This window comes from Pelodiscus sinensis, chromosome 1 (genome assembly GCF_052426305.1).
Source record: "Pelodiscus sinensis isolate ZL-2025 chromosome 1, ASM5242630v1, whole genome shotgun sequence".
NCBI classification, from domain to species: Eukaryota; Metazoa; Chordata; order Testudines; family Trionychidae; genus Pelodiscus; species Pelodiscus sinensis.
The window spans coordinates 142443772-142467875 of NC_143052.1; the positions used below are offsets into that span (position 1 = coordinate 142443772).

General features: G+C 48.7%; 1 protein-coding gene across 3 annotated transcripts in view; it reads left to right on the top strand.

The window, feature by feature from the left end:
- Positions 1–24104, top strand: part of CLCN1 (chloride voltage-gated channel 1) — a 115386-nt gene that overhangs the window by 50391 nt on the left and 40891 nt on the right. Inside the window, exons 1-6 of one of the 3 annotated variants that reach the window (XM_075903377.2) lie at positions 3743–4831; positions 16893–17046; positions 17570–17701; positions 18406–18534; positions 18649–18782; positions 20325–20402. In XM_075903377.2, the coding sequence (XP_075759492.2) occupies positions 4643–4831; positions 16893–17046; positions 17570–17701; positions 18406–18534; positions 18649–18782; positions 20325–20402 (816 nt within the window). In that variant the 5' untranslated portion in view covers positions 3743–4642. Of the gene's footprint in view, positions 1–3742; positions 4832–16892; positions 17047–17569; positions 17702–18405; positions 18535–18648; positions 18783–20324; positions 20403–24104 lie in introns of those variants that run through there. The other 2 variants (XM_075903385.2, XM_075903398.2) reach the window with 2 other exon arrangements.

Here is a 24104-nt window from a genome sequence, read left to right on the forward strand (position 1 = left end):
TTCTGTGCACATTGTTTTGCACAATAGTAACTCTGCCTCATCAAATTCTTTTCTCATCTCCCTGAAGTTTTAACTGGATATAGGACTCTTCATCACTCTTTGCTCTTAGCTGTTGTGTAGCATTGTTGTGTGGCCCACTAAACAGGTGCCATGTTCCATGTGAGAGGGGGCTGCATTCTAATGGTGCGTCATGAGATTCTTATACAGAGAAAGTGTAAAGTGCTCTAAGGTCTTTTAAAATGAAAGTGCGAGAGAAATGTACACAGTTGTTGCTCCTCTAACCCCTGGTTTGAACAGAAGGCTCAGAACCTGACGTCTGATAATTGTATGGGCAGGGCACACTGGGTAGTATGAGTCCTGTTCCTGGTGATTGATAGCACTTGGATTTGAGGTAATAAATCTCCCCTGAGATAGGGCTGTGAGAGAGGTGCTAGCACCCAAGGTCGGTCCAGGTATCACCCCCTCCACTCCCCCCCACCTTTGAGTGAGAACCTGGGAGGGGAAGTCTCAGTGCTTTTACCATAAAGGTGGCAGGTGGGGAGGGTTTGGATGCGTGTGGGTGGGTGGGTGGGACACTAGAAACTATATTACAGCAGGTCTAAATAGGTGACTGTAGCATCCTGAGCAACAAAAGAAGGGAGTGTTGGACTGGAGTGAGAAACTGGGAATCAGGCAAGAGTGTGGAGCTTGAGCGAGAGAGAGCTGGAAAGGAAAGGAGAGAGTAAGAGAGATGGCTGACAGGAGGAGACTTGCATCGCAGGTGAGCCTTCCCTCTATTTCTCTTTCTCTCTGTTTCCTGCTGTTTTAAATAACAATATAGTACAGAACTGTAGTGAAAGCCCAGCACGGAGACAGTGGTCTGCCACCTGAGAGGGGACCAGTGCTGCCCTCCCAGTGCTGCCTGGCGTACAGAGAGACTGTGCCTGGGAGGGGTTGAGGCATATTAGAGCAGCGCTACACTTTTTCAATGAATAGAAATTTCACCAAATATGAATTTTTTTGAAGGAGAGCTCTGAAATTATTCATGAATTGGATCAAACTGGACAATTTCAGCTGAAAAAAACCCTGATGTAAAAAAAATCAAAATGTTTATTTTTTACCATTTTGAGACATTTCATTTTGATTTTTTTCATTTCAAAATGGCATTTTGTTTTCAAATTTGGCCAGTTGAAGAAACCACACAAAAGAGGATGAAGAACACTCAAAATGGCCAAATCACAATGCAAATCTGGAGAAAAAATCATGTGAAATGAAATGAAATGAAATGTTTTGGTTGCTTCAAAGCAAAATTTTCCTGGTTTTTCAGTTCAATGGAAAATTTTGAAAAATTATTTTCAGTTCAAATCAGACTAAACTTTTGCCAGATTTTTTGGTTTGGCCCCTGAATTCCCAAATTCATTATTTACTCAGCTCTATAGTATATGCCCACCTGCACAGTCAGCTGTATATGTTGCATCCTCCACACCCCCTTTGGGGTGAGTTACCCCCACCAGGACAGTAATGAGGAGCTAACCCTGAGTTTGTGTCTAGTTGCAAGAGCTCCTTGCACCTTGTCCCGCTTTGCACACTTACCCAAAATGAGAAATATTTACGGGTCGTGGGGTGGGGGCACATGTGCCACTTTCCAAGCACCACCAGTACAACACTGCTGTGTCCTGGGGGTAGGAAAGTGATATGCCAAGCAGTGATGAAACCAGGTAGCTGAAACGGGGACCTGAGAGCGGTAAGAAAGATGGGGGGAGGGCAAGAGACAGAGAGAGGTACCACTGAGGGAGGGGATACATGGAGGAAGAACTGGGGTGATTCACAGCAGAGATGAGAGGTTGATGGAAACAGATGCAGACAGGGGAACTCTTGAGGATGCACACAGGAGTGGTGACCTCTTGTAAGAGTCACATAGGGACAGAGGGGCTGAGAGATGCAGAGAAAAAGCCTCACCAGGGGAATCTGGGCAGCTCTGAATAGAGATGCTCCCTTTAACATCCCCACAGAACGAGAGCAGGGAGGGCTGGAAAGGTGCAGTGAGGGATCTCAAACTAGAGCTGTGGAATGGAACATTTGGAGACTCCAAGCAGCGTGGGACTATTGTGTTGGACCCAGCAGAGGGTCGTCTTCCCCACAAAGTGGTCTGCAGAGTGAAAAGCAGGGCAATCCCTGTTCTCAGGGGGATTGTGTGGGGACTGGGCAGCCCCTTTATCATGGAGAAAGCACTAAAACCCCAGGATATACACATACATGACTGGGGCCATTCAGAGAGGCTGACTTGCTTTAGCCTCCACAAGAGGAAAGAAGGAGCTGCTAATGGCTCTTGGACAGTTCCTCTTTCCCTGCACGGGATTCCTGCCAAAGTGATATTCCTGAGTTCCTCGCCTCATTAATTAATAGCCCATTAAAAGTCATAAAGTCACTGATAGGCCAATACCAGCATGAAGACCTGCCACTGGGCCGTGTGGAGGGAACGTGCTTGCCGTCATTATCACTTGCTGGCAGGCTCCATGGCCCAGCAGATGTAGGTGCTACCTGATTGCAAGCAGAGCTGTGAAATGGGAGGCAAAGAGAGAGAGGGTGAAGGTCTAGCTGCTCTCATCCCTAGGGACCTTAGCACCATGATGAAGAGCTTTCTGAAGGCAGCCAGGGCTGAGTACGCACACAACTCAGTTCAGTGACATACTTACAGAGAGTTAATCCTTGGGGCAGACTGCAGAGATGCAGTTAAATACTAGTTATGGGTACCTTCCGGAGGTGCCCCAGGATCCTTCTTCTACATGCTGCTTCTCTCACAGCCACAAGGGCCTTGAACACCTAAGCTTGTGGTGTCCAACACGCTAGGCACTGGCCACATGTGGCTATTTGGCCAGTTGAGTGTGGCTAGTTCGCTATAGCAGCAACCACTACAGGCAGTCCCCGACTTACGCGGATCCGACTTATGTCGGATCCGCACTTACGAACGGGGCTTTCTCGTCCCGGAGGTCAAGGTAGCGGATTGCTACCTGCGAGCTCCGGGGCGAGAAAGCCCCGTTCGTAAGCTGCTCCGGTGCCCCTGGTCTGCTGGAGACCGTCTCCAGCAGACCAGGGGCACCGGGCGGGTTCCCGCGCTTCTGAGGCTTTGCCAGAGCAAAGCCTCAGAAGTGCGGGAACCCGCCGCAGCTGCGGCTTCAGTCCCGGTGCCTGTGGTCTGCTGGGGACCGTCCCCAGCAGACCACAGGCACCGGGACTGAAGCTGCAGCCACGGCGGGGTCCCGCGCCTCTGAGACTTTGCCAGAGCAAAGCCTCAGAGGAGCGGCACCCCGCTGCCACTGCGGCTCTGCTCCCCGTGTCCCTGGTCTGCTGGGGGGGGGGCAGCTAGTGTGCCCCCCCCCAGCAGACCAGGCTTTTGTTTTGGACCCTGGGGCAGAGCAGCTGGGGCGCTGCCAATTGGTCCTGCAGCGCCGCTCTGGGCACTACTGGACCAACCCGGCAGCACCCCAGCTGCTCTGCCCCAGGTCCTGATTCAGCCGCTGCTGGTCAGTTTCAGCAGCAGCTGAATCAGGATGCCTGGGGCAGAGCAGATGGGGTGCTGCTGGGTTGGTCCAGTAGCACCGAGGAGCGGCGCTACTGGAGCAACCCAGCAGCACCCCATCTGCTCTGCCCCAGGCGTCCCCAAGTCAGCCGCTGCTGAAACTGACCAGCGCTGACTACAGGAAGCCCGAGGCAGAGTTGCTCTGCCCCAGGCTTCCTGGAATCAGCTGCTGATCAGTTTCAGCAGCAGCTGACTTGGGGACACCTGGGGTTCTTAAGTTGATTCTGTATGTGAGTCAGAACTGGCGGTCAGTTTCAGCAGCGGCTGAATCTGGACGCCAGTTCCGACTTACATACAGATTCAACTTAAGAACAAACCTACAGTCCCTATCTTGTACGTAACCCGGGGACTGCCTGTATAGGCTTGGACACCTCGGCTATGCAAGAGAGGCTGAGGCTTTGCGCACATGCCCAGTTTGCCCTTTAGCCATCCAGCTGCATGAATCCACACTAGGCCCCATAGGTCCCTTTTACCTTTTCATTTTGGTGACCAAGGCTCTCCTGGGAGCTGGAGAAATGTAGGAGAGAGACAACCCATGGCCAGGGTACTGGAAACATGGCTTGCTCATAACAGGAGAGACGAGCAGAAATAGGGGTGCCATTGGACGGGCACACCTTCCTTCTCACACTCTCTCTTTCACCTACTCTGCATCTTTCTGTACCTCTGGGTCTCTTACTCACTCTGTAGCTCTATTTCTCCCGCAGCGCCTTCTCCCCCTCCCTCCTTCAGGATTCCCCCCTCGCACACACCTGATACTCAACCCTGGCAGAGTTAATGCCTCTCGCTCAGATCAGATGTGGCACTAGGGAGGTCATGTGACAGAGGAAGGTTGCTATAAATATAGTTAAACCCTGCAATCACTGCCCCAGACGCCTTTGGGCAGGAAGAGGAGAAAGTGTGAGAGACACAAGGAGGAGGAGGAGGAGGAGGAGGGGGAGGGGGAGGGGGAGACAGAGAAGGAGTAGGAGTGCAAGACAGGCAGAGGCCATGCTCTGGGCCAGCTGGATCAGTGATTCAGGATTGGGTCTGGAACAGCACCATCGTCACAGCTGAGAGTGAGTTTGAGGGGGTAGGAGCAGTGTCATGGAGAGCTCAGAACATAAGACGGCGGAGACCAGATCGGACTCAACCCTGTGGGGTGGCGCTCCCCAGTATGCCTATGTTCATTTCGAGAACTGCACCAATTATGGGATCCCGTCGGAGACAGGGTGCGAGGCCAAGGGGACGGGGAATGACCTGCACTGCCTGGAGAACTCCCTCAGCCATCCGCAGGTAGGGCGATGGGGATGTTGGGGAAGCATAGATTCTGTGGCGGGCTCAGGAGAGTACCGCTGGCGGTGCTGGGGAGTATGCAGCCCTCCCAGTGCCCTATCACACCTCTCCCTGCCCTCACTCCCTGGCCTGCACAGCTGGGATTGGCCCTTCCACAAGGCTTCTGTGGTGGCACTGCTGCGACACCACAGTGCTGGCCTGTTTTACTCCCACCTGCAGGGGATACAGAGCACTTAATGGAGACAGAGAAAATGGGACGGGGGAAGAAAGCTGCCTCCGTAGCATGTGTGCAGTGATAAGAGAAAGTTAGCCTGTCATAATAGCATAGCACTGTGATACCACCATGATAGTGTCGAGAGAGAGCATGCGCACATATTGATGGACAGACAAAGACACCCACCCACCTACGCCAGAATGTATCCCTGCACTAGAAGGCCTAACAAGAGACAGCTTTCACAGCCCCTTCACTGACCCTGGGGCTTCTGCAGGTTAGTTTGGCTGCTCATGTAGATTAAGTCTTGTTCAACCCCTAAGCCTGCTCTACTTTGTACTCTTACTGCTATAACAACTATGGGTACAGTGGCAGCTGGAGACAGCTAAGACATAGAGGGGCCCTGGCCATGCCAGCCTCACTGCCCTGGCCATGCTCATGGCCAGCCTCTGGCATGTCCCCTACACAAAAGTGCAAGTGAAGGGCTGGTTATGCCAGCTTTGCACCTGGGAGAAAGGCCTCCCTCACTAGAGCATTCCCCGGAGTGGGGAGGGGCGGACCTTATGTCTGCTATGCAGCCACTTTGCCCCGCTTAGCTGGTGATGAAGGGGTTTCACAATGACAACAAATTTAGCCCAGTGATAACAAACAGAAAGAGTGAGAGATGAGCAAGGAAAGAGAAAGAGAGTACTACAGCTGGAAAGCATGTGCAAACGTTTGTTTGAATACATGCTTCCTCTTTCTAGTTTGGAATTTCTTTCTTGGCCTCTTTCTAGTTGTTTTTCATAAATATGTGGATGAGCGATTTCTATTGGCAGCAGAAAGTGACAATCTGGTGAATACTCATGCATGGCTTCCTATTGTCATCTTAAGAGTGCTTTGATTTCCCTCCTGAATAGAAATGTGTCTGCCATCCAATCAGAGAGGAAGGCACCAAATCATGTGGCTTAAGTGACCAATCACAAGAAAAACATTAACAAAACTTTTGTCAGCAATATCAGCCAAAACAAAGTTATGACTGGCCACCTCTCGACTGAAATATATCCATAAAAACCATTTGCTGAACAATTTGGACAAACCAACCAAAATGGAAAAATTAGAAGGTGTCTACAAACAGAAAAGTAGTCTAAATTTGTGATATATAAATTGTTCTTGTCTAAAGATTGCCTAGCTATAAAAAACACAAAGTATGAGAGAGAGATGGTAAACACACACATACCTGAATAATCTACCATATGTTTGAGACAGTTTGTCTGTGCCTCTGTCTGTCTGTTCAAGAACTTCTTTTAAACGGTAAGAGCTAGGACCATCAAATTCAGTACACAGCTTCTTCATATCACAACTTAAACCATGATAAGTGTATGTTTGTGCCAGATAAACAGGGTGTACCCAGCATGGGATTGCTTTTCAGAAAACCATACAGAAAAAAGTCAGAATCAGCAGGCATGTGAAAGGGTCTGGCTGGGGACACACCACCACCCCTGTCCAGGACTGCCCCAGCCCCAAGTTTCCAATGCCCCAGGAACCCTTTAGGAAGGGCCATGGAGAGATGCTTTTCTCCTGATCCCAAGCTGCTGCCGTGAGAGAGGACTGGGGTAGCCCTCTCTCCCCGGGGCAGCCTGCCTACTGACCCCCTCATCTCCAGCCCCACCCCAGAGCAATGGTTTAAATGATGAAAAGCAAAACTTGAATTAAGGACCTAAGCAACACTGGGTAAATTTTCTAGTCTGTCTATATACAAATTGAACCTCTCTAGTCCGGCACCCTTGGGACCTGACTGGTGCTGAACCAGAGAGTTTGCTGGACCATGGGAAGCCAATATTGTCTAGTAGCAGTACCAACACTTCCACTGCTTACTGGTCTCTCAGAGACAATTAGGGCTAAATTAGAGCTAAATACAGCACAGAACACTGAGAGCCAGAATTGGTGGCTATAAAAAAACTTTATGGGATCTCCAGAAATTTGGTCATACCCATGATAATTGGATATCTGGCTAACTAAAATCATGATAGACCACAGATGTTGCCAGGCCAGAGAGTGCCAGATTAGAGAGTTTCAACCTGTATTTTAGCAGTGTGTCTCTCTCTATCCATCTGTGAGTCTGTTTGTTCAAGCACTCCTAAAGTATAAGAACTAGGACCACCAGCTTTAATATGCAACTTCTTCTTATCCTAACTTAAAGCACGGTCAGGGTTTGGTTGTGCCAGGACAATGGGATGTGCCTAGAATTTGACTATTTCTCATAAAATGGAAAGGGATAGGTCTGGTAGAAGGGAGATATACTGCACGGTGTCTGCCATTTATAGGCCAGTCCTGGGGAATGCTAGTGGGTAGCCTGCATGGCCCATCTCCCCTGGGCTGGCTTCTATGTAGGGGATGTGGTGTCATTGTCTGCAAGGAGGTTTAACGGTAGTTCCAATTAGGAGCTTTAATTCGAACTACCTAGTCCGTGACGCGTGTAGCCACGGGCAGGTAGTTCGAACTACGGGACATTTAAAAATGGCAGCACCCGGGAACATGCAAATGAAGCCCAGAATATTTAAATCCCAGGCTTCATTTGCAAGTTTAAATGCCTGCATTAGCCAACCTAGTTCGAACTAGGGTGGCAGTGTAGACATCCCCTAATATATACACATCCATATAAACACAGGTGCACTAACAAACACACCCTCAAGCATAAACAGAGCAACTTAGACACACACAGAATCACGTGCAACCTCCATGGCCACTCAGCCTCACCCACAAACAAGCACACAGGGTCACAGACACCACAGACAATGACACCACATCCCCTGCATAGAACCCTTGGCTCCCAGAGTCTGTATGGAATTATAAGCAGACACACACCCAAGTAGTCAAACACCTGTTTTTCCCTCAATGTCCTCTACTTGTGCGCACATACATTAACACACTCACATGGAAAAAACAACATGAAGTCACACATGTATATGCAAATCCATTGTATCCGGCAATAACCTTCCCCACACATATATATATGTGTAATACTCTTGCAATTTCTCTTTCAACATCCATACACAGGCAGCCACACAGACCTGGCACTGGCAATGCTGTGTGGGGAACCCAGGTCTGGAATAGCAGGGGCTGCAGGGCAGGGCTGAGGGGCACTGGCAGAGCTGTGTGAAGAGTCCCGGGCAGGAATAGCAGGGGTGAGGAGACTGCTCTTAAAGCTGAGGTGAATGGGAAGCAGCAGTTTGTGTTTTGGACTGAGTTATATTGGCAACTGTGTGCGGTTGCCCAGGACAAGAATAGCAAATAGATAAGTCTTATGTGATCATTGCTATGTACATACAATTTCCCTGGTGCTCTCTCCAGCCTACCTTAGAATAACTCAAGCCATGGGGTTTTCCCCACTTCCTTTGGGAATCTAGTCTAAGCTCTATTAGATTACTAGATATCACATTTAGGAAAAGTTTCCATGTATTAAACTTGAAATTTACCATTGTCCAATTTTATTTACTTTTAGCTTCTTCTCTCTCCTCGGTGTTTACACCCTTCAGATATTTGCAGACAGTTATCATGTTCCCTCTTAGTCATCATTTATCCTAGCTAGACATACTTAGTGCTTTTAATCTTCCCTTTTGCATCCATCCCTCCAGCTGCTTCTCAGGATCCTTTGCAATTTTCCTGGGTTTTTCTGGTACTGATGTTTTTCCCTTTGCTGAAAAAGTGCAGTCACTGAACTAGTATCATCCAGAGAGGGACTATCTCTCACACACAGACCCACTCCCAGGCAAAGGCAGGAGACCTCTTTTTAGTTACACATCTCTTCTCTTATGACAGGATGGGGAGTCCCTAGCAAATCCCAGTTTTCCTAAGTACTAAGGATAGCAGATGCTCTAATTTTTAAGGCACTGGCCTACTCTTTCCTTCCACCCCTTCCTCCTTGTGCCCTTACACAATTCCAGAGGTCTGAAGAAACATCTAATAGCCTGGGTATATATCTGAGTTAGCTGAACCTGTCTCAGCTGCATTGAGTTAACACATTTAATGAGATTGTTGGTGTCTTCTTCTTCCAGTTGGGCAGTAACTGTTGTGTGAACAGCCCTTCACTGGGACTAGTGCAAACATTCCAGTGGATCCAGTCTGACCAACTTGAATCAACCAATTTTTCTAGTCATTCCAAATAGACTTTTTCACCTGGCTTCCCCTAGATTCCTCCTTCTTGTAAAACGTTTCCTTGGCCCCAACAAACACTTACACGCATGGTCCAAACAGTCTGTCCAGAGTAAACCAACCCTTCCTCTGAGTCCGTCCCCTGCCCCTGGGACTGACTCATTTTCCTCCACATCCTGATTTTTTGAGCCTCCTGTCAAATAGGAAGGGGAAGAGGCGGGGGGGAGGAGATGCCTGGGGGTCTGTGTGCTACTTCAACCGGGGCCACCAGTGTCCCTTTTCATCCTAATGTTCTGGTTGAAAACTGAACACCTGAGAACTCTACTTGTAAAAGGACTCTAAGCAGTCATGTTTGAGCATCAGATTCTAGTTCATAGCTTGGATGATGGACTGAACCTATGACAGTCCATCCTTGGTCAGTGTGTGATAATGGAACAAATATTGAGTGAGGCTGTGTCTACATTGGCACCCTTTTACAGAAAAGGGATGCTAATGAGACACTTCGGAATTGCAAATGCCGTGGGGGATTTAAATATCCCCCGCGGCATTTTCATGAACATGGCTGCTGCTTTTTTCCAGCTTGGGGCTTTGCTGGAGAAAAGCGCCAGTCTAGATGGGATCTTTCGGAAAATAAAGCCTTTTCCAGAAGATCCCTTATTCCTCTTAAAATCAGGAATAAGGGATCTTCCGGAAAAAGCTTTATTTTCTGAAAGATCCTGTCTAGACTGGTGCTTTTCTCCGGCAAAGCCCCGAGCTGGAAAAAAGCGGCAGCCATGTTCATGCAAATGCCGTGGGGGGTATTTAAATCCCCCGCGGCATTTGCAATTCCGAAGTGTCTCATTAGCATCCCTTTTCTGGAAAAGGGTGCCAATGTAGAGACAGCCTAGGATTCAAATACACGCGCCAGGTGAAAATGCATATCATGAGTGAGAGAAGGTGCATGGCCTGGTGGCCAGGGCAGATAACTGTGAGTCAGTACTTCTAGGTTGTATTTGGAACACTGACACTTATTTGCCATGTGAGCTCTGGCAAGTCCCTTTGCTCCCTAATGCCTCAGTTTCTCCCTCTGTAACAAGGGCACAATGAAACTGACCTGCCTTGCCTCAGGAGGCTGGGAAGCATAATGTCTTCAGGTTTCTACAGTGCTTTGAGACCCTTGTGTGGAAATGTCTGACCAGGGAAGCAGTTAGCAACTAAATGAAACTGACCCTCTTTTTCCCAGGCCTGCCTGCTATGAGCTCTGAGCTCCTTTGCCCACCATGTTTATGCTTCATGTGGCATAGGCAGCTGTCCTTGTGAATACCAGTGACGGTCAGGAAGAACAAGAAGGAAGAAGAGATCTTCTGTAATTCACTGTCAGTAATTCCTACTTGTGCTGATGGCTGGGAAGAGGGATTTATCCTAAAAGGATGGCAGTAAGAATGATCCCTAGTTCTAGCTCCTTGTCCCTTTATTCCCTTGGCCAGAGACTTGGCTCTATCCCAGGTTACAGACTAGCTCTGCCTTCCAAAAGTGCCCAAGACGGCCCCACCAAAGCAGATTTCCTTCCCTCAGTTCCCAACCCCCTTCCCCAATGCTGAACACTCCTGTTGCATAGATCCCCACTACAGAAATGATCTAGAAGATGCATACTAGCCTCTCTTCTCCATGCTCTATCCACCAGCTTCTACTCCTTGCCCACTAGGCAAGGTGCTTTTCTTCAGTGAGAAAAAGGGAGGGAGCATTTCCAAGAGCAGGGTAGTTAGCTGAGGTGCATGCCCTGCTGGTGGTATGGAACCATGCAGTGTGCAGCGGGGACGGGGCAGTCTCTGACATCCAGGAGATCTCCTTGGAACAGCAGTGCCTGAGTGAGGGGAGCATGATAACTGCTTACAACTGTCTCCCAAGTGTAAACACCTAAAACTCTAGAGAGGGATTGTTCAGGCTGGCGCAAGTGGAGGTGGCTGAATTTCATTGAATGGGAGACATTTTAGGCTGATGAGAGTCCCCAGGGAGCATGATGGCAGCCCCATCTCCTGGGCACTTACAAATGAGACTGGACAAACCATCATGTATGGTGCTCAAGGTAACTCATGATGCTTTATGATTCTCCCACTTTAATGTCTGGTTCTGCTGTTCCAAGCTCCCGCCTGGCACTCAGAAAACCGCAAAGGACTCCTGTGGGTGTGGGTTGGAGAGGGGGAGGAGGGCTATGTTCTGGGAGGTGTGAAGTGCCAAGACCTCAGGGCATGCACCAGCAAGGGAACATGAGCTCCAATGATCCTCAGGCCAAAGCCAGGTCAGAGAAGGGCATGTGACGAGGAGCCGCCTGTTCTCAACTTCTCAAACAAATTACTTCCCACACTACTCGCTGAGCCCAGAAGTGAGGAGGGCAGCTACTGCCTCTGGCACCCAAAGCCCTACAAGAGAGCATAGCCTGGATCCCTGGAGCTTGCATATAACCCCTGGCCTTCTAAGGGCACCTCTTCTCTGATGAAATTAAAGGGTGGGGAAGCCATGCTGTTCTGATTCTGCATCTCCCTCAGCTCAGGTGTGTCCCTGCCTAGAGATCGCTCCATCTCCCTTCCTCTCCCCTCTCTGAAAGGTGGCATTGCTGCCAAGTTTGGTGCAATTCCATGAGGGACATTTTATACAAATTATTTAAAGAACTATTTTGCATATTGTAATTAATTTGCAGGTAGACTTCTACTTTCAAGCAGTAATGCGGTAGTGTGTGGAACCACAGGGAAGTTGGTGGTTCTGGCAGAGGCGGAGGGGAGGTATGGCGTAGTGGTTGGGGTGCTGGAGAGTGATAGGTTGGGCGGGTGCTGAGTTTCTGAGGCCTGGAGTAACTAGCTGCGCAGAGAGGGCTATTTGAGGTCATGGCTGAGGCCAGCACTATGTTTGCCTCTGCAATTGGGCCTCCCCACTGGCATCCAGCAGCAATGTAGCTGCAAGAGGAGAGGCAGAGTGGCTGCCATGCTGCTAAGTCCCAGAGCTGCCCCCCCCCCCCCGCCCCTCACAGGAAGAGTAGCTGGAGGCAATTCCTACAGCCATCTGGCTGTCTGGATTCTCAGCTGGCTGCAAGGAGGTGTGACAGGGATGCCTTATGCACAAGGCAGCTTGAAGGGAGTCACCCTATAACAGGCCCTGCATGTGTTCCCTAGATATTCCCCAAATGGTATCTCTCAGCCCCTCTTCCTGCCCCCCTCCCCAACCACCCCCGTGTTGGCTGAAGAGGGCTGGAGACACCTTTGGTTCCCAAAGAAGGGGTCTCAGAGATTACTGAGCACTGGCTGGCAGGTGGTAGAAGAAAAAGTGAAATAATGAGCAAAACCCCTATCCCTCTGCCATATTTTTTTCTCAGACAATGTTTAAAAAATGCCATTTAACCAAAGTACATTAAAGCAGGCAGAGTTGGCTTTAGGCACATGTGACGTCTACAGCGAAGAGTGCAGCTGCCACCTACCCCCAAATTTCCAGGACACTCGCAGAATTTGAGTTCCCTATGGGATAACTAAAGCGGTGAGATACTTCCAAGAGTCCCGTGCACATTCACAGCTGATGCAGCCCCCACTTCCTGGGGAGAATGCTGTGTCCCTACCCTCATTGCATCATGATCCTATAGTGAGGGAAAGCCCCCCAGCAGTTCATGGACTAGCATGTCAATCCCTGAGGGCAACTGCACCAATTATGGGGAGTGACTGTGACCAGAAGGCATTTCTCATTTCATTATACCATACCGTACATCTCTATTTAGTATATCTGCTGGCTTATTTATCGGAGTTATTCACACATGGCCTTTTCAGGAGGGATCTTCTCCAACTATTACGAGGCAAAGCCCTGTTTAACCTATGGGATTTGCAGAAGTAAAAGCACCTGAAAGAGGATGGGTGCAGGCCATGCACTGAGATTAAAAATACATAGGGCCTAATTCAGCCATAGTGTAAGTGTGCACCCCTCCAATGAAATCAGTTGCTTTGCATGAGATCTGAATTTGCTCCATCTTTTTTTATAGAGGATGCAGGGTCACAGTAGTCAGTCCATTGAAGTTGAGTTGATCCAGTGCTGGGCATAGGGACAAGGAGAGCAATCTGTACGAGAATGGGAACACTAAAGACCTTTGACAGTGAAGTCAGGCCTCCCTGGAGAGGGATCTGAGAATGTGTACACCTTTACAGTGTATTATTACTGTCATAAACTCAAAACAATCTACTCTCATGGCTTTACAGAATGAAACAATCCACAAAAGCAAAAAGCATCTTCTGTAAATGACAAAGTGTGAAGTCATGGTTTAGGGACTATGTGACAGCCACCAGGCCTTAAGCAGATAACAGGGAGAAGGAATGAAATACTTGTTCTCTTTAGATTAGACTATTTACACAAGAAAGACATTATTCTGCTGCTCTAGTAGGTGCTGTTGGGGCCCCAGCCGAGGGAGTGACTCCAGGGTAGGGCATCATGGCGTAAGTAATACACATACACCAGACAAACTGGAGTGAGGTCAGAGGTAGGCAGCAAAAATTAGATGAGGTTTGGAGTCAGAAAGAAAACTTAAAAGTAGTGGAGACATGAGAATTATGGGGAGACAAAGGTAACTGTCTAATTAGTCTTCAGGGGGCACTAAAATTAAAACATAAGGAAACCATTTTAAAGTACGGCTTTTGCTCTGATAAGGCACAGTGAAACTTACTATATGCCTACACTTCAAGCCAATGGGAGCAAGTCGCAACCTATATAGACATTCCCACAACAGCTCTAATTGAGCTACTGTATTGAGACTAGAAGTAGCCGTAGTGGAGCAAACAACAAGCTACCACTAGTATGATCCCATCCAAAATGCAGGAAACATACTCTGGGTGGCTAGTCCTGCCCACCACCGCAGTTACACTTCTATGTTTAGCATCTTAGCTCAATCAGAGCTAGTGCAGGTATGTCTACTTAAGCTGCTAATCACACCTTCCAGCTCAAAATGCAAGCATACCCTTAGTATTCCCATTGTGGTGATTCCACATCAACTGTACTGAGTTTACAAGTACAAAAATGTTCTTTTTAAAGGCAGCACCACAAAAGCCTGCTGAGAGCTAAGAAAGAGCACTTTCGGAAAAAGGCATTCTTCCTCGTAAAACAAGATTTTCCGCAGTCAAAAAAACTGCCGCATTCTTTCAATTTACTTTCGAAAGAATGCAGCAGCAGTCCAGACTCAGGGGGAGGTTTTTTTTTTCGAAACAAGGCCACTTTTTTTCGAAAAAACCCTGTAGTCTAGACACACCTTCAGATACCAGGCTGACTGTGCTAGGTTGGCAGCAGGTGAAAAGGCATTTACTAGTAAAATGCATGTTTCATCTGAGAAATGATAAACATGGAGCCCCATCATGTCATGTATATGGAGATGATTTTTAAAGCAAGACTACATTTTAAATCATAGTAGGGAAAATGCAACTTTAATGTTATAGTTCGGTCCAGGACATTTAGAAAGGTAATTTGTCACCCTTGAAAGATTCAAACTGAGCTGATGGTTTAAAGATCATGAAATCAATTCTAGAACAATGTGGAGGGAGGGTATGACAGCCATCAAAAACCCCATTCTGCCCTTATAAGCCTGTGGATCCTTGCTAGGAAAGGAAGTTGTTGAAAATTGGTGGCTTGGAGCCAGCAAATTGGTGACAGGAGACCGATGTGTTTGAGGGATGAACAGTCACGTGGAGTATGTGGTATTCATACCACCCCCAACCTTAGAACATGATTGGTGTAGAGAGAAGCTGCCCACACAGGTCAAAGTGGCTGGGGATGATGGGGAGAGAGTGTAGGCAGGGAACAATGGATCCGCTACTGTGGGTACTCATTTCTTCCCAAAAGATAGGAATCAGCAAAGGAGGAAGATGAGACAATCTCTTTTTGAGTCTTCCTTTTGTAGTGCCCCCTCTCCACCTGGTTACCTTCTTTAAAGCCAATCTCCTTACAGGTTTTGATGGATAGGTCTGGGTTCTTCTGGATCCCGCCACCCACTCAACTTTATTTTTTCTGATGGATTTATTTGGCGGTGCCTCCACCCCCCTCACTCCTTCCTGGCAGGGTCACCAGGGCAGCTTGGGAGGAAAATTCTAGCCCAGGGTAATCCCCACGTATTTGCCAGATAGTTGGAGACTCCCAGAAAATAGCACAAACACAAATATATTAAACAGGAGACAAATAGAACAGGGCAAAACACTATTTCTAGGGTCACCGGTGCCCAGCAACTGTAAGATCAGTGCCCCGTTGGTACGAGTACTTTGTTGGGGCCCTTGATGACTGTTGACCACAAAATCCTTCTCTGCAGTGGTTTAGCAGTGGGGCTGACTAGGTCCAGTACAGCCCAAAGGACTCACACATGGGAGAAGGCAGCAAATCCCTCCACAGGTTTAATATGCTTCAGGTAATAAAATCCCCAAACAGATTCCCTGCCTGACTAACTAAAAATTGGTGCACTCACACACTCCATGAATGAGCCTCAGGTTGAGAGATGACTCAGTCACTGCAGAGGGGCTGCTCTCTTCTCACAGGGATCCTCTTCAGGCAGGAGTCAGGCTGATTCGGTCCCAGAATTTCCCCTCACCGTGAAGGGGTGCAGGGCTCAAGGTGCAGGCCACACAACGGCACCAAAATTCAAACTATAACCTCCTAGCCCAGCATTCAGACACACACAGCAGGCAGCAGCCCTGAACTCGCAGCTGGAGCCAAGCTGACCATGCGGTGACTGGTCTCACCCAGGGAGCTGGAGCCAACTCAGCCTGGCTGGGGAAGCCTCCCAGCAAACTCCACAAACTGGGAATCAACGGTGGAGACATAAAACCCAGCTGAGGGATCCTGCCTTCAGGTCCCTAGAGGCTAGTTCTCAGGGGGAACCCTGCATGCAGGCCTGGGGCTTACTAGCTCCCACACAGCCAGTCCTGCCCTTGCCCTGCTGGCTCGACTCCCCCCAACAATGGCCTCTCCTTCCCCCTGGGAGGGGCATCTCACTCCCCATGGGTTGCCAGGCAGACTCTGGCCCTGGTAGGGAGGGGGAGCCAAGGCAAACTCAGAGTGCCTCTCCCTGAGCTGCCAGCAGACAAGGCCCTGGGAATCTAAGGGTACGTCTAGACTACATGCCTCTGTCACCAGAGGCATGTAGATTAGGCTACCCGACATAGTAAAATGAAGCGGCGATTTAAATAATCGCCGCTTCATTTAAATTTACATGGCTGCCGCGCTGAGCCGACAAACAGCTAATCAGCTGTTTGTCGGCTCAGCGCAATAGTCTGGACGCGCGGGTGTCGACATCAAAGGTATTTGTCGACCACCCAGGTATGTCTCCTGGGATGAGGTTTACCTGGGTAGTCGACAAATACCTTTGATGTTGCCACCCGCGCATCCAGACTACCGCGCTGAGCCAACAAACAGCTGATCAGCTGTTTGTCGGTTCAGCGCGGCAGCCATGTAAATTTACATGAAGCGGCGATTATTTAAATCGCTGCTTCATTTTACTATGTCGGGTAGCCTAATCTACATGCCTCTGGTGACAGAGGCATGTAGTCTAGACGTACCCTTTGTAATCTCCTTGGGGGTTACACTTTGTTTCTGTCTTCTCTGTTTGGGTTTGCTTTTGTCTGTGGATCTCTGATTGTCTGTGGAACTCTCTGTCCAGTCCTGTGTCTTTGTCTATGAATTGGAATATTAACCCTGTCTTTTCCCTCTCGTCTCTCCCTCTGTGGCTCCTAGCTCTATGGGCAGTACACAGATCAGCTCTCTGACTTTGCACAGAAGGAAGCAGCAAAACTACTGAGTGAGAATAAGGCCCAAAAGAACAGCCAGAGTCCCCGGAAACGGGACAGCCAGGCAGAGACCAAAGAGGAGCGGTACTCCAAATGCCAAGGTAGGACCACTCAACCCTGCTGGCTAGACTGGCTCACTTGACTACCAAAAGATGGGCAGGCTGCCACTGGTGGTGCAGAGGGATGGAATTCCAGTGGGGTGAAATGGGGATAAGTGAGCCTTGTTTCAGGAGGAGGCGGAAGGAGTCCCACTGGATGGAAGAGGAGAAGTTAGCAGAGGCTACATTTCCTCTCCAACCTGTGTGATAGCAAGGGATAGTTCTTCAGAGCAGTCTCTTGTCCCATTACACTGGAGTTGCAGTCTCCTGCCCAGGGCAGAGAGACCTTGCTCACACTTGCTGGATCATGTGAGGAGATGTCTCCGTCCAGGGCACAAGAGGTTAGACTCCTCATGCTGCAGAAGCCTGTGCAGCGCAGGGCAGGGCACTGCTGGGCTCTCCTGCATTCTAACATGCTCTCTCCACAGGGGCTACTCTCTTGCCACCATCAGACAGGGGACTTGCTCAATATTTCTTGACCCTCCCTGGCTTACTGTCTTGTCTCAAGACTTTTTCTCTTCCACAGACTGTGCTAGACTCATTCAGAAATATGTTACCAAGAAGCTTGGAGAAGACTGGATATTCCTGGTTCTCTTGGGTCTGGTCATGGCGCTGGTGAGCTGGGGAATGGACTATGCCAGCGCCAAGAGTCTGCAGGGTGGGTCCAATACAGGCGCTGTGAAACTGCCTCACAAATCACATGTACAATTCACTGCTATGCCTAATATCCCATGTTCAGCACTGGCTCCCTGCAGCACAGTGCCCTCGAATGTCATGCTGGGTCACTGGGGCCAGTATTGACTCACAGGGCAACATATCCCCTCGTTTGTCACCCCCTTCGCTCCCTTCTCACACCACACCGGGGCACTGGGATCAGTAGGACCCAGCAGGGGGAGTATCCGCTACAGAGTCACTCGGGGTCTTGCAGAACACTCATTTTATTTGGAAGTGTCTCCTCAAGCATATGCCAGACATCTCCCTGTTTCACTTGAGATATTTAACACTTGCAGACCAAGGTAAGTATGGACTGTGAAGTCCTGTTAATTTAATATTGTATTTCTGCCCTCGGAATACATATACACATACAGCTCCTCTACTCCAGCCCCCACACCCTATTTTGGAAGAACTTCTTTCTGCTGTGGGGAATTCAATCTTGTGTTTCACATCCCCCTAGCACACACTGCTCCCTGTGACACCTGCCCTCTATTAGCAGGACCCCTTTCTTCTGAGGGGTTCAGTCCTCAGCATGGTTGGATTCTTCTTGGTTGGGCCAACCTGTACTTTTGAGCTGGATTTGTTTGATGCTCATCAGTTCTTTGGGAAGGTACTGCTTTTGTTGACACCTGTTCTGTCTGCCCACAGCTTACAAGTGGATGTACAAGGAACTGCACCCAAGTGTCCCTATGCAGTACCTGGCCTGGGTCACCTACCCCCTCATCCTCATCCTCTTTGCTGCTGTATTCTGCCACCTCGTCTCCCCACAGGCTGTTGGTGAGAGCAGGGGGCCAGGGAAGATCTGCCTTTGTCTTTCTCTTTTTTGGTATGTTCCCTGTTTTTATGGCTTATTTCTTCATTGGCTGTTCTGGGGTTTGTTTTTTTCCCCAGGATCTGGGATTCCTGAGCTGAAGACAATCATGCGGGGAGTGGTCCTCAAGGAATACCTCACACTCAAAGCTTTTGTGGCCAAAGTGGTGGGCCTGACAGCTGGGCTGGGGAGTGGCATGCCTGTAGGGAAAGAGGTGAGTGTTGCTGTGTGTGTGTGTGTGCAGTGATGGCCAGGGAGATGGAGACAGGTAGAGGTGTCTCTTTGGGCACTTGAAGCACCAGGGAGGAAGTGGCTAAAACTCCCTCTGGATAGAGCCTAAAGCCTCACCACCAGAGCCTGGGGCCTGCAGCCATGCAACCAGAGCCTAGGACTGGAGTCCAAAGCCCCATGGCCAAAGCCTGTCACCCTGCCACCTCAGGACTGAAGGCCAAAGCATGATCCCCACCATACATGGGAAAGTGGGGATCTCACTGGCAGCCTGCTCTTCCAGATGTGTTTCCTTTTGGACAAGGTATCATCTCACCCCAGCACTCCTCTGCTTTTCTGTCTGAATTTCCCTACAGCATAGCCCCTTCCCTCCCCCCGGTGGCCATTTTCCTGACTCTGCAAAAGGTTTGATAGAGGAAGAGTTAAAAGAAGACACTGAGATAAGTCCGTGATTAGAGAGAGTGGAGACAGTCAGGCTACGTCTAGACTGCAGACTTCTTTCGGAAAAAGCTTTTCTGGAACAGATCTTCCAAAAAAAACTTCTTCCGAAAGAGAGTGCCCACACTGCCAGGCTGTGTCTAGACTGGCCAGTTTTTCTGCAAAATCAGCAGCTTTTCCAGAAAAACTTGCCAGCTGTCTACACTGGCCGCTTGAATTTCCGCAAAAGCACTGACTTCCTACTATAAGAAATCAGTGCTTTTTGCGAAAATACTATGCTGCTCCCATTCGGGCAAAAGTCCCTTTTGCGCAAAACTTTTGCACAAAAGGGCCAGTGTAGACAGATGAGATTTCTTTTGCGCAAAAAAGCCCCGATCACGAAAATGGCGATTGGGGCTTTTTTGCGGAAAAGCGCATCTAGATTGGCCATGGACGCTTTTCCGCAAAAAGTGCTTTTGTGGAAAAGCATCTGTGCCAATCTAGATACTCTGTTCCAAAAATGCTTTTAACGGAAAACTTTTCCGTTAAAAGCATTTGCGGAAAATCACGCCAGTCTAGATGTAGCCCCAAAGTGCATCGAAAAAGCAATCTGCTTTTTCGAAAAATAGTGTCCTCACTGAACAGATGCTATCTCGCATTTCAGCTGTGATTACTATGGATGAGTGACCACCAGGGCAACTGTGCTTTTTCCTCTTTCCTCTTCTTGAAAAATAATTCCCTGTTCCCTGTTCACACACGCCTTTTTCCGAAAGAGCTCTTTCCAAAAAGGCTTCTTCCTCATAGAATGAGGTTTACAAATGTCAGAAAAAAACCCTCTGTTCTTCTGATTTTTTTTTTTTTTTGAAAGAATGTGACTGCAGTCTGGACCTAATTGAAGTTTTTGTTGGAAAAACAGCCGTTTTGGTTGGAAAAACAGCCATTTTTCTGAAAAAAACTCTGTAGTGTAGACATACCCTCCAATAACAGATATCTCAGTGCAGGAGAGACAAAGATGACCAGAGAGACAGAGAGAGAGTTTATGAAACCCAGATCAGTGTCACAACGTCACTGACCTTTTTCTCATCACCATTCCCCTTCTCTTCTCTGACAGGGTCCCTTTGTGCACATCGCCAGCATCTGCGCTGCTGTGCTCAGCAAGTTCATGTCAATCTTCTGTGGTGTGTATGAGGTAAGGCACAGGCTGCTGTGTACTCTTCTCCTGAGGCTCTCTGTTTCCTGGGAGAGGCAAAATGGTTCCTTCCCCAGTGGTGAGCATAGGAAGGGGAGGGGGCAGGCTATTGCTACAGGGAACACAGTGAGTTTGCCAAGCTGTTACAGACCAGTACATTACATACACTGGCCACGATTCTGGGAAAGAACGTGACAGAGTGTGGACAGGTACACAGTCCAGTAAGTTATAAGGACTAGCCAGGTGTGTGGCCCACACAACAGACGGGCTAGGAATACAGGCTGGCAAGTCTGGGATTCTAATAGTGCTGAAGTCACAAGCTGCCTCATTGTAGTCACCATGGGCCTGTCTACATGGTGGAGTTACTTCGAAATAACTCCCCTTCTTTTGAAATAACAAGGTGAACGTCCACACTACCAAGCTTGTTATTTTGAAATAAGGGGCTTGTTATTTCAAAATAATAACTCTTACTTGTGAAGAGGAATAAGCTTATTTTGAAATAGTTATTTCAGGAGTTATTATTTTGACATAACTTATTTGGAAATAACCTGGTAGTATAGACATAGCCCATCATGCATAGAGACTTGCCAAGTAGCTTTGCATAAAGACCAGTTTGTCTTAGAACGTGCATGCACAGAGCACTGCTAATCATAGGAGTGGTCTATATGCCTGCTGTAAAAACAGCCTTTGCAGTAAAAATCATTATAGTGATGAGCTGTTTATAAGACTGGCAATGTCCCTAGAGGCTAACTATATATGCTGCTACACAGAGACTGGTCCACTGTAATAGATATAGCTTTGTGCAGACTGGCTTCTTGCGGAGACTGGCTGTGTAATATAAGATAACTACAGAAGGATCAGATCTCCATATTAGAGACCAGCTTTCTATACTAAGACTGGCAGTATATAGAGCCTGGCTCACCATAGCAGAGACGGCTGCATCTGCTGCTGGCTGTTGCTTCATTTTGGAGGATGTGGGGACTAACCCTGTGGCTGTGCTCCCTCTAACCCTGGCATGCCCTTCTCTGGCTGGGCTCTCTGTTCCAGAATGTGTACAGACAGCTCGAACTCCTGGTGGCGGCTTGCGCGGTTGGAGTTGGATGTTGCTTCGGGGCTCCTCTCGGAGGCAAGTGTACTCTTATAAACAATGTTTTGTATATACCACCTCAACCTCTCACTGTGTATCTCCTGCATGAAAACAAGTTCTGCACAGGCTTACTCCTTTCCGTTCTGTGGCAAAATGTTATTTCTTTTTCCATGTAATCATGGAAGATAAAAGGCGAGGGAGGGAGGGGAGGTGGATTGTGGGGGAAAAAATGCCACAGAGGAAGTAACATTTGGGCAGAAGGATCTTCATCATTAATCTCTGAGCCTATTTAGTCTCGACATATCAGGCCAAACCTACAAAGGTAGGTCTGCCTACAAAATCACTAAAACCACCTTCTGCCACACAGGGGAAGGACCCAGAAGCCCTGGTGGCAGGAAGTGACATCATGCATGGGCAGCAAGTGATAATACTCATGAACAAGGAGTTAGATTTTTAGTGTGCAAAATTAATTCTCTATCAGTAAGCTAGGGCAGCGTTTCTCAAATGCGGCCTCCATGGCCACATGTGGCCACCAGGGGATTTTCTTGTGGCCAACCCTCCTGGACTGTGACTCTGGGAGGAGAACAAAGTAGCACCCCCTCTCCTTTCCTGCTGCTCCTGGATGCCCCACTTTGATGTAATATAGACTAGATACACTGAAACATGGCTAGAGAATAAAGTGTTAATCCCTCACATCTCTGCTTCTCCCTGGTGTCTTTCAGTCAGATCCTCTCTCTCAAATACCACATATGACAGAGATACAGCTATCCTTCAGCAAGATGGGCCAGGGCTCAGGGCAACAGTACACAAGGTGCAACATCCTCCAGTCAAGGAAGGAAACTAATACATAGATCATTTGTCATATATTGTTTCCCTTTTGATTAATCCTGAACCCACCCCACCGGCAAGGCACTCTGATCACTCAGACACTGTATGCAGAGTGCTTTGGAGGGAATTCAGAGTTTGGTTGTTAAAACTGTGTTATTTTCTTGAGGCAAATACTTCACTTCCTGTCTCTAGCTGGAGTGAGCAAGTGCAAATAGAAACTGCAGTCTTGTCTTGGCTCAGGCCAGCAGAAAACGCTTGTTTCATTATGGTTTGCCATAAACAAAAGGCATCCAGGTTAGCATCTAACCCAGTGGTGGGCAGTAACCAGCCCACTGGCCGGATGTGGTTCGCCAGGGTTAGCCCCTGGTGGGTTACCGGTGCTTTATTTGCCTGTGCAGCTGCTTGCAGTTCCTGTTTGCCATGGTTAGCCATTCCCAGCCAATGGGTGTTGCAGGAAATGGCACAGACCAAGATGTGTGGTGGCAACAGCTCCCATTGACCACTGATCTGCTGGCAATGGGAGCTGCAAGTGGCCGTACCTGTAGAGGTGCAGGTAAATGAAGTACTGGCAGCCTGCTGAGGCTAACCCTGGTGAACTACACACAGAGTATGGCCCACCCGTGATCTAGCCAATAGAAGGGTCCTGAATGCTTAGCAGACAGATAACAGACCTGACCTCCAGAGGGCCAGGGATCATGCTCAGAGAGAGTCACATAGGTGTGCATGTGTGAGAATGGAGCAGCAAGCCAGAGCCAGCTTGAGGTTGGCTTCAGAGATAGCAGACAGCCTGAGAGCTGCAAGCAGTAGGCTGGATAAGAGCCAGGCATCCAGCAGAGAAGCAGACTGTGACTGGCTGAGGGCCAGCTGTACCACACAGAAGGAGCCCTCTACAGACAGGAGGCAGAAGACTCTTGCTGTTTGGGTGACAAGAGGACAGTGCAAAGGGACCCTCACCAGACAGTAGGCCAGTGGGGTCTGCAGGGCAATACTTATTTACCTCCAAGAAGAGTTTGGACTAGAGAAGTAGCGGGGGGTATGTCTACACTACCCCGCTAGTTCGAACTAGCGGGGTAATGTAGGCATACCGCACTTGCTAATGAAGCCCGGGATTTGAATTTCCCGGGCTTCATTAGCATAAGCGGGGAGCCGCCATTTTTAAATCCCCGCTGCTTCGAACCCCGTGTAGCACGGCTACACGGGGCTCGAACTAGGTAGTTCGGACTAGGGTGCACCTCGTTTCCTAGGTAGTTCGAACTAGGAGGGTAGTGTAGACATACCCTGGGGGTGGAAAAGCAGAACACCAGCGAAGGAGCAGGATGAGCTGTGGAGCAGCACTACTTACCCAGGGTGGGGGGAGAGCTCCCTCTGGCTGCGTCTAGACTGGCAAGTTTTTCCACAAAAGCAACTGCTTTTGCGGAAAAACTTGCCAGCTGTCTACACTGGACGCTTGAATTTCCGCAAGAACACTGACGATCTCATGTAAGATTGTCAGTGTTCTTGTGGAAATGCTGTGCTGCTCCTGTTCAGGCAAAAGCCCTCTTGTGCAAATGCTTTTGCGCAAGAGGGCCAGTGTAGACAATGCGGTATTGTTTTGCGCAAAAAAGCCCCGATCACAAAAATGGCAATCGGGGCTTTCTTGCGCAAAACCACGTCTAGATTGGCATGGACGCTTTTCCGCAAAAAGTACTTTTGCGGAAAAGCGTCCATGCCAATCTAGACGCTCTTTTCTGCAAATGCTTTTAACGGAAAACTTTTCCGTTAAAAGCATTTGCGGAAAATCATGCCAG